The sequence below is a fragment of the Electrophorus electricus genome, chromosome 5, assembly GCF_013358815.1.
Source record: "Electrophorus electricus isolate fEleEle1 chromosome 5, fEleEle1.pri, whole genome shotgun sequence".
In the NCBI taxonomy this organism is placed as follows: Eukaryota; Metazoa; Chordata; class Actinopteri; order Gymnotiformes; family Gymnotidae; genus Electrophorus; species Electrophorus electricus.
Window position 1 is genome coordinate 13,505,390 of NC_049539.1, and position 10,000 is coordinate 13,515,389.

The 10,000-nt window shown below is 44.0% G+C and overlaps 1 protein-coding gene across 1 annotated transcript in view; it reads left to right on the forward strand.

Moving 5' to 3' along the window:
- The first annotated feature begins 1,801 nt into the window (after positions 1-1,801).
- Positions 1,802-10,000, forward strand: part of rundc3b (RUN domain containing 3b) — a 19,708-nt gene continuing 11,509 nt past the window's right edge. The window contains 2 exon segments of the mRNA XM_027009475.2: positions 1,802-2,078; positions 8,304-8,419. Coding sequence (XP_026865276.2) covers positions 1,984-2,078; positions 8,304-8,419 — 211 coding nt within the window. The 5' untranslated portion in view covers positions 1,802-1,983.

Consider the following 10,000-nt stretch of genomic DNA (forward strand, 5'->3'; position numbering starts at 1 on the left):
TTCAACTATTCAGCAGAACGCTGTATCCTTCAGTTAAAATGATTAATTTTTCCCCTAAAATAATAGACTGTTACATTGCTTTTCCCTATTAATTTCACTCTCTATATGTGATCTAATAAAATGATGCAATCACACAAGCATTCGAGCAACATCATCTTGATTATCGTTCTGCAATGTGTAATCAGTGACTCGATGCTATTTCACAAAGAAGTGAAATGTGATGTGATGTCTCTACCTTATGATGTCATCATATCTTACTTTGAACCTTTGAACCATTGATTCAGCTAAATGTGTTTAGGAATTGTAACAACTTTTCTAGATGTTTGCTATGTAAAAATAAACACACAAATATTTATACTGTTTTAAAATAGACAATAAGTACTTGTGGGGCTTGGGAGACTGGCTGGCTGTGAGTGTATGTGTGTGTGTGTGCATGTGCGTGCGTGTGTGTGTGTGTGAGAGAGAGAGAGAGAGAGAGAGAGAGAGAGAGAGAGAGAGAGAGAGAGAGAGAGAGAGAGAGAGAGAGAGAGAGAGAGAGAGAGAGAAAGAAACAAAGAGAAAGAGAATGTGTGTGTGTATGTGTGTGTGTGTGTGTGTGTGTGTGTGTGTGTTACCCTGATGAATTATTGAATTAACATGTTGGGTCATTAAACCAGAATCAGTCCTCCTGTTATGAAGAGAACGAGGGAGACCATATTTCAAACCCAAATCAATAACCACAGCGTACTGTGTAGCCTGAGTTACTGATTTACTCTCCTCAGTCAAGCCAGTCGAAAGGTGTGATTTATTTAGAAAAGCCATTTGTCATTAAAAAAAGATCAGCCAGTGCTAATTTCTGAAAAGGCCGACTGTGGGCAACCATCAGAGGTCGCCGTTATACAAAAATTCTTGTATTCAGTAAAAGCAAACGATTATGTGGAGCAGAACTAACTCCGTCTGTGAGCATGAGGGAGCCTCATCCTTTATCTACAGAGCAATAGAAGTAACAAGAGACTATTCTAATGAACAGAAAATAAAACCCAACGGGATCCTCTATGGCCCCAGTTGATGCTTTATGAACGAAATTCATTATTTTTGCGCGGCACGTAAGGAACTAATTATTTTTATTATAATTACTTCCTAACTAATTGTTTAAACCAGAATTCTACAACAGGCTTCACTGGATTTGTGGAAACCAAGAAAGAAAACCAAGTAGTTTGTTTCCCTATAAAAGGTGTCTTTAAAATGCCTTGAAGGTTAAGATTAACAAAAAGATGAAGGTTGTCTTGAGATGAGAAAACTGAACGCCATATATTAACACGTTTTATTATAGTGAACTTTTGCTGGACTTGGGGCTTCATATTCTGCCGCTTTAGTGTTATGGAGTTTAGCATGCAGGTTCAACTCAGTGTTACCATTAAGATAACTTTAGGTAATTTACTATGATTTATTCTAAGTGTATTCTTGCTCATAACCGTCTTTTGTCAATATTAGGTATTCACGCAATGTGATGCAGCCATTGTGTTGGTTGCGCTTGAAGAGATCATGCGTGACTGTCACCTTTATCTTACGAAAATGTTTAAAGCATGTGCAAACTGTTATGAAAGTGATCTTCAGAAATGACAACCAAAGTAGCCTAATCAGAGTGAACGTGAGTGCATTCAACTACAAAACCGTGGTGCTAAAATAATCTAATTATTAGAGGGAGAGAGACTGATTAAACGGGAAACTCCCTTTCCCTTCACGTCTCGTAGTAACAGTATTCGCTTGTGACTGCTGAAAGCGAGATAAGCCTCCCTCCCTTTATTTTGGTTGGGCTTGGTCTTATGACTGACTCCCTTCGCGCTGCTACGTTCCCTCCGTCGTTCTGCAAAACCACGCAGACAGCGCCGGGCGAAAACACCGGGCACGGCGATCCGAAGCTGTGGCTGCTCGTGAGAAGCGAAAGGAAGAACAAAGGGCTGGCCGAGCGCGTGAAGGTGGAACCGCGGCCGGAAAACGGGCATGGCATCTTTAAGCTTGGGGCTTAGCGGAGCCCGTAAAAAAGCCGCTGCGAGAAACGGAGCTGTGGAGAGACGGAATTTAATAATGGTTTGCAGGTAAATACTAGGGAATTATTTTTTCTTTTTTACACTACAATCAGTTTGATTCATTGTGTCAGAGTTGTCATTCTGCGGCTTCACATATTGTAACTGAAATGACTAGTCACTGCTGATAAATAAGTAAATATATATATTTGTATTTCATTAAGTTGGATTATTGCTCTTCGTCCTAAAACATATTGGCAGCTTTTGCTTCGCTATCTACGAAAATCGCTCAGTTGAATTCTATGCGAGCTGCACACTGTCAGCACGCGCTCTGATGTACTCTACACAGGCATCACGTCATACTATTTATGCAAAATTTACCAGGTGACCGTGCTGGTGATACCTCTCTTGATGCTACAGAACTGTTTTTGTTTTTTTAATTTACAGCGCACCAAACTTATCAAACCCCGAACGCTGTGTTTATTGACGACGCATCAAGACTATTTGAACCATTATTGCAGATGCAATTCGCAGTCTTGCACGCGTTCGTAAAAGCCACAAAAGCCGCGGTGTAACCGAACCGTTCGGTTACAGGTGCTCTTAGCATTGAGAATGAGTTTCAAGTGCTACTGCACTTAAGTCAGTTTCGTACTGCTCTTCTGATGCACTGCAAACCAGCGCTACGCAGTCCTGGCGCTGAAGCAGACTATGACTCCTGCGCTGCACAGTCCAGGGGCTTTTTTCCGAACACGCCTGACTTCACAACTTTGCAAGTCCTGCTTGAGATGGGACGCGGGCGTGTCAGATCAGGCCAGGCTGAAGGTGCGCTGCGCAGGGGCGTCGTGGGGAAACGCTAACCACAGCAGTGTACTGCAGGTCACAGGTTTCCAATCCAGTCGCCCCCAGCGGCTCGATATTTTTGTTCGTTCCCGGATCCTGGCGTTCTTGATTGAGTTCGTTGGCTCTCTGCAGGAGGGAAGCACCGTATTGAGAAATTGCTGCAACTGGGATTATATTGCTATACCTCGCAATTGCGATTAGAAACAGAATGGCATACTCGATGCATAGTTGGATCAGCGTACACTCAGATGCAATAAAGAAACCGGGTGATTTGTTAAAGGGCTAATTCGCGTATTTCATCCACCTGCGGTGTCTGTATCGTCAAGGTCTATATCGTGCTAAAGATTAACAAATGATGTATTGTGCCGCCCCACATGTACAAACATGATAAAGAACTAAAAACATGGTAAAGAACTAAAATGTGTACCTGTTTTCATTTTACTTTTGTTGGGAATTTTGGGATTTTCTTTCCTGGTTTGGTTTCTTTGCTACCACGTTATAGTAATCTGTCGACTACATTTATTCAATACTTTAAAAGATAACACAGTGTTTAACATACCAGTATGATCGAAGAAAGTCACGTGACATTTCCGTCGCCGTTTCCATCAGTGGCTGTGCTCCATTTACTGTCCCCTCGTGCGAAAATCCGCATCACTACATAAAACACTAGTACAGGAGCAGAATTCATCAAGGTAGTGAGTGATTTCGGACACTACGTTATATATTTTAGCTCATCGCTGCGTCACAGAAAATTGCATTGCATAAACAATCTGAACATTATACCAAAGTTCATTGTAACAAGTTTGACCGCATGTCAAGTATACGACATAAGGGGATAAGTTCATGCCAAATATGCCAGATAAGGGGATGCACACATGGTTTCACAAAGTAGTGAATAAAAAATGAATGCGGTGCTTTATGGATATTCCTTGTGCACTAGGACTTATCACTTGTACAGTACTTATTGCAGTGCATTGTGTACACTGGATATGCCGCTCTATGTCACTAGACAGCACTACAAGATGGAGGAACCCCAGAGTAGTATACTGTGTAGTGAATATGGCCCCATAGTAGTACACTATGTAGTTAATGCCTAACCTGAGTGGTTTGAACCAGTTGAAATGTAGTGGTCCTGCTGTACCAGGTAGTTCCAAGTTTGAAGCAAGAGAAGGTGTCATGCTGCAGGTCCAAATGCCTGTAATGTCAAACACCTAGTGCTCATTGGGCCACTAGTAAACACGCTGCTGCATAGACTGTTTGCAGTCCGTTTTCCCTGACAGACTCTGACATGTTTTGTTTGTGTGAGTGTGTGTGTGTGTGTGTGTGTGTTTGTGTGTGTTTGCGCATTTGTATAGGTATGTAGTGTGTGTGTGTCTGTGTGTGTGTGTGTGTGTTTGTGCGTGTGTGTCTGTGTGTGTGTGTGTGTGTGTGTGAGCGCACTGCTGTAATGCCTCTGAGCTTCATCACAGTGCCTGGTTGCTGTCAGAAACTGATGCATCACCCAGTCTTAGGGGGAGACGCACAGTCACCACAGAGACGCAGTTTCTGTCTCTCTCATGGTCCCCTGTGCCAGAGAAGTGGCCCACAGACTCACAGTTCTGACCCTGTTATTATTGCTGTCAATCTCACTCACACAATAACACCCTCACTCCTGCTGAGGCACACATCCACAAATCTATACAGAAATGTGAGTACATGCATTTTGTTATATGTGTATATAACACACCTCTAATGTCTAAAGCATTAAAAAAAGTCCAAACTTACTCAATCCATTCTTATTGGCTCTCTGTATTACATTTAACTGCCAATCAAATGCAGGCATGATGCATGTCCTCCAGTGTCTTACTTAGGTGTTTAGGTACGACTTCTCTTTCTGTCTGTCCTTGGTTGTTGTAAAACACATAACTGTTTTCATCCAGGCTCAGAGAGGGAGAAGGAGAAAGAGAGAGGTCTGTTTCCTGTTTCTTTGTACTGAGTGATTGGCCCGTTTTACTGGTTCAAAGCAGAGAAATGCCAGGACCGAAACGAGCTGCAAAATGTCAGCCTGTGTGCCGGCGGTTGTGTGCCACCATGTGCGGGAGTCCTTCAAAGGCTGATGGACGGACTGTTATATAAAATGAAAGACAGCCATTTTTCACCATAATTATGTCTGAGATAAACAGGCGGTAAAAAAAAAAAAAAGGCCTAAAATGATGCATTAGTTATAATACACTGATGCAGTAGGATGCATCATCAGCGATTATGATATGCTTCTGTAGAGAGGTCGGTGTGTATGCATGTGAGTGTGTGCACCAGCATCCACACTCCCATGGGCCCAGAGAGGAGAGAGACGTGGGTGGAACGCAGTCTGGTGCGAGTGCATAGCCTCTGGGAGGTCCTGCACGTACGTAGGGACTGGTGTGGGTGGACAACCAATGGGAAACACTTCAGTAAAGGGTGCGGTGACATAATTTGTTTACATATTCCCACATTTGAGTCCACATGAGACTGACATCTGACAGCAATGGTGACCTTCCAGGCTGAGGGTGCACACACACTTGACAGTGCACACATACACACACACACACACACACACACACACACACACACACACACACACACACACACACACAGCTGCATCCTGACAGAAAATGCCTGTGTATGTGTGGTTGCTGCAGATTGCTGTTTGTTGTCTACTTGCCAGCTGTTTACCAGTGCTGAACGATCGATCTCTTTCCCTGAGTTCTTAAGATGATCTTAGCCACTCCCCACATTCGTTTGTGGTCTGTGTCCATCTGTAAACCCCACATGCTGGAAGTCTCTGTCAGAACACATGTGGTACGTCATAGAAAAAAACTACCCTGCCATCAAAATGTGTTAAAATTTTGCCCTGCCCATCTGATCATCTTGACTATGTGGAGACATGCAGGAGATTTTGATACTTCTAGGTGACTATATTAGTGTGTGTGTGTGGGGGGGTGACAACAAATGACAGAGATATTGATGGTGAAGGAAAATTTTATGAGAACAGAAAAAAAGCTTTCGGTCATCCTGGATGTACACCTTCCCCCATTTGACTTCTGTAGTTTCCTGAAACTAATCCATCAGCTCTATATAAAAAAATTTAACCAGCCATGCCCTCACGTTAAGGTATTAGCCTGCATCCAGAACCAGCCGTGCCCTCACGTTAAGGTATTAGCCTGCATCCAGAACCAGCCGTGCCCTCACGTTAAGGTACTAGGCTGCATCCAGAACCAGCCGTGCCCTCACGTTAAGGTACTAGGCTGCATCCAGAACCAGCCGTGCCCTCACGTTAAGGTACTAGGCTGCATCCAGAACCAGCCGTGCCCTCACGTTAAGGTACTAGGCTGCATCCAGAACCAGCCGTGCCCTCACGTTAAGGTACTAGGCTGCATCCAGAACCAGCCGTGCCCTCACGTTAAGGTACTAGGCTGCATCCAGAACCAGCCGTGCCCTCACGTTAAGGTACTAGGCTGCATCCAGAACCAGCCGTGCCCTCACGTTAAGGTACTAGGCTGCATCCAGAACCAGCCGTGCCCTCACGTTAAGGTATTAGCCTGCATCCAGAACCAGCCGTGCCCTCACGTTAAGGTATTAGGATGCATCCAGAACCAGCCGTGCCCTCACGTTAAGGTATTAGGCTGCATCACAGAACCAGCCGTGCCCTCACGTTAAGGTATTAGGATCCATCCAGAACCAGCCGTGCCCTCACGTTAAGGTATTAGGATGCATCCAGAACCAGTCGCGCTCTCACGTTAAGGTATTAGGCTGCATCCAGAACCAGCCGTGCCCTCACGTTAAGGTATTAGGATCCATCCAGAGCTCTTTTTTCATCTCTCCTCATCTACTTTTCTCATCTAGTGCACTTGTCATCTAAATTCAAGGGTCACATAGCGGATGAAAAGAAAGCAGAAAAGAAGAGGAGATACACCAGAAGCTCTAAACCCTTATGACCTCATACCATCATCACCTTCACGCAATCGAAGTTTTAATTTGAAATTGAAATTTTAACTTCGAAATAATCCTTTGAGCAAAGATATGTATATAACCTCATTCATATAACATAATATTCATTCATAATATAGAAATCAAAAAATGTCAAGAGTTACAAGGGAGCTGGAGGCGTGTTCCTCACACGGGAACCTGAGCTGGAGGTGTGTTCCCCACACGGGAACCTGAGCTGGAGGCATGTGTTCCCCACACGGGGACCTGAGCTGGAGGCGTGTTCCCCACACGGGGACCTGAGCTGGAGGCGTGTTCCCCACACGGGGACCTGAGCTGGAGGCGTGTTCCCCACACGGGGACCTGAGCTGGAGGCATGTGTTCCCTACATGCCCCATCTGGACACATGACAGCACATTTTAGCGTCACCCCTCATCCCCTTCAGGAGTGGGGTAGCACCTAACTTTGAGAAGAGAAGGAGAGAAGTGGGGCTAACCAGATTAGAGTACTGGGATGCATGCTGCCTGTTCTTAGACGTGCTGTACCGAGCCCAGCTGTATTCCTGTTAGTCCTTCTGGTTTCGTTGACTTTTGAGCTTGTTCCAGCCATTGGTTTCTAGACTGTATTTTTGGAATTGGCTGTGACTCTTCTTGTTAAAGGGGACCTATTATGCTAATTTTCAGTGTTCATCATTTTATTATTCAAATTTACTATTATAGATTTACATGCTTCAATGTTACAAAAAACGTCATTTTCTCATACTGCACATCTGTTTTCACACACTGTCTGAAATGGTCTGTTAGAGCTCCTGTGTCTTTTTTCCTGTGTGCATTTTGCAAAACAAAATTTGTAGTCAGTGCTTTGTTCTTTTTAACCAGTAACTCCAGGATCAATAATGGGTGGTGATTAGGTACTTTGACCCACATTCTGACCAAGCACCTGTACACACACAATCATTCTCTGGTAACACCAACACAGAGACTCTGATTAAACACTGTTTACCGCTGATTAGAAGTAAAGTGCAGGATCAAACACTGGCTGAAAGTAGGAGGAAAGAATCTGATATAGGTGGCCACCTGAAGCCTTGGTGGTGGGGTGGGTTTCTGCAGGACATCTGGCTCATGTTCCTGAAGTTGGGATACGTAATCAGGCTCAGCAAGGCTGCTTGGAGGCTTATTTCTACACGCTGCATCTACTCTCCACACTTTAGTACACTGCGGCAAGAGCCTTCGCTATTATTAAAGACGGCATGGCTTTAGCGGTTCTTTAAGGTCAAAACGGGCTGAAATTCCGCCAGGTCCATACGGTCATATCGTCAGCTGCTTCCGTCTTTGCTCCCGTTTGATGTGAGCCAGCTGGTGTGGCGATATTGTAATATTGCGATGTTGTATCGTAATATCGCCATGGACACCTGTGTGCGCCACAGGGTCTAATTCCGCTTACATAAGCGTTCAGACGAAGCGTCCAGCATTGGCACTGGGAGCCATATTCTAATTATCTGGTGTGTCTGCGCAGGTTCTCGGTGAAAACGCTGATTGATCGCTCCTGCTTTGAGACAATAGACGACACATCTCCGGAGTTCATAAACTTTGTCTCCATTTTGGAGCAGATCCTCAGTCATCGTCTCAAAGGTAAGACTGGAGGACCATTTTAAGACCACACAAACCGCCCGTAAATCTTTCAAATGATCTTGTCTATACATTTTGCTCATATATAAGCATATACTGTATTTCACATGATTATGGCCCCTTTTTAAATATAACACAACATTTTTCATGTACTCTCCCTTTCACATATCTTTAACTTTAGATTTCAAAAATACAGATATTATTAAACTATATATACACACAATACAGTATATGAAGTACCATATACTTCAAGTAACACGTTTGAATGTTTGTGAGGAGTGACGACAGCGGCGGAAGCTCTGTCACGCATCCGCCGTGATTTAACCAGTTTCGTAATTTTCCCATATGCTGCTTCAACCTGTCTTTGCATCTGTGCTGCGATAACCCTAGTTACATACAGAAAACGCACGAATTTGCACTGGGGTTGAAAGTATTCAAATCGGTCTCTGGCCACCATTAAATGACTGACCCGATCACAATGCGTACATGCCTTTTAAAAGCATTCACTCACATCGGTCAAGCGAAATCCTATCGTGATCCGATCCTCGAAACGCTTATTATGCGAAGTGTAAAGGGGATCAGAGACTCTCATTTTGAGAGTATTCCATTTAGTTGGTACGCACGACTGTGACTCAAAGCGATGCAAAAGAAGCTACAATTAGGCAGGTTGGAAAGCATTTTAAGTTCAATTTCCCTTCACTTGAGAACCGTTCTAATGTCTACTAATCACTAAGTGCATGCTCTTTTGCATTAACTTAGCGTTTGCCGCGGAACGTTATGCAGGAACAGCGTTTACGGTGCACTATTTTTACGGTCCACGTAAAGTGTAAACAAACCGAAAGTTCCATTAGGAGACGCGACCTCGTTTTTACCCCGCTGTCTCCGCAACCCCCCGCCCCGCATTACATCCTCTCTGGTAGCTGCGGCTGACATATGCGTGACTTGCAAAAAATCTGAACCTGGTTTACGCACACAGGCAAGCGTCTAGCGCTTCAAGATGCCAATAGCGATCCACACCCACTCACACACGCTTGTCTCACTGCACTTAATGAGGACATAAGTGTTTCTAAATATACTTTAATTCTAATCATAAATAAAACCGCAACTAGCGAGACTTGGAGCCCAAGATATTGCCCTGACCAAACCAGAATTGCTCTAATCTAGCCCTATGCACTCAATACTGCAGTTATCGGATTGATTAGTCATTTTGGTCCTATTGTACACAGAAAAATGGCTCAACCAAGTCCAGCTGTTGTGAATGTCTGACATTGGGGCTGCATTTAGGCTAAAGGGAGATGAGGATTACATCTCTCAGTTCTGTCTTTGCTGGTGCATGATTTCATCAAAACGCCACAGTAACTTGGAGCTTGTAGCGGTGTTGAATTTATACCACTTTAGGTCAGAACATCAGGACCACCTGATTCAACCTGCACTCGAGGATCTTGTTTCTATACAAGCTCAACCACTTCCATCTGTTAAGTTCTCTCTCTCTCTCTCTCTCTCTCTCTCTCTCTCTCTCTCTCTCTCTCTCTCTCTGTCTGTCCATCGCTCTTGTTCATATTCTGCCTTTATCTTTTTAATCTG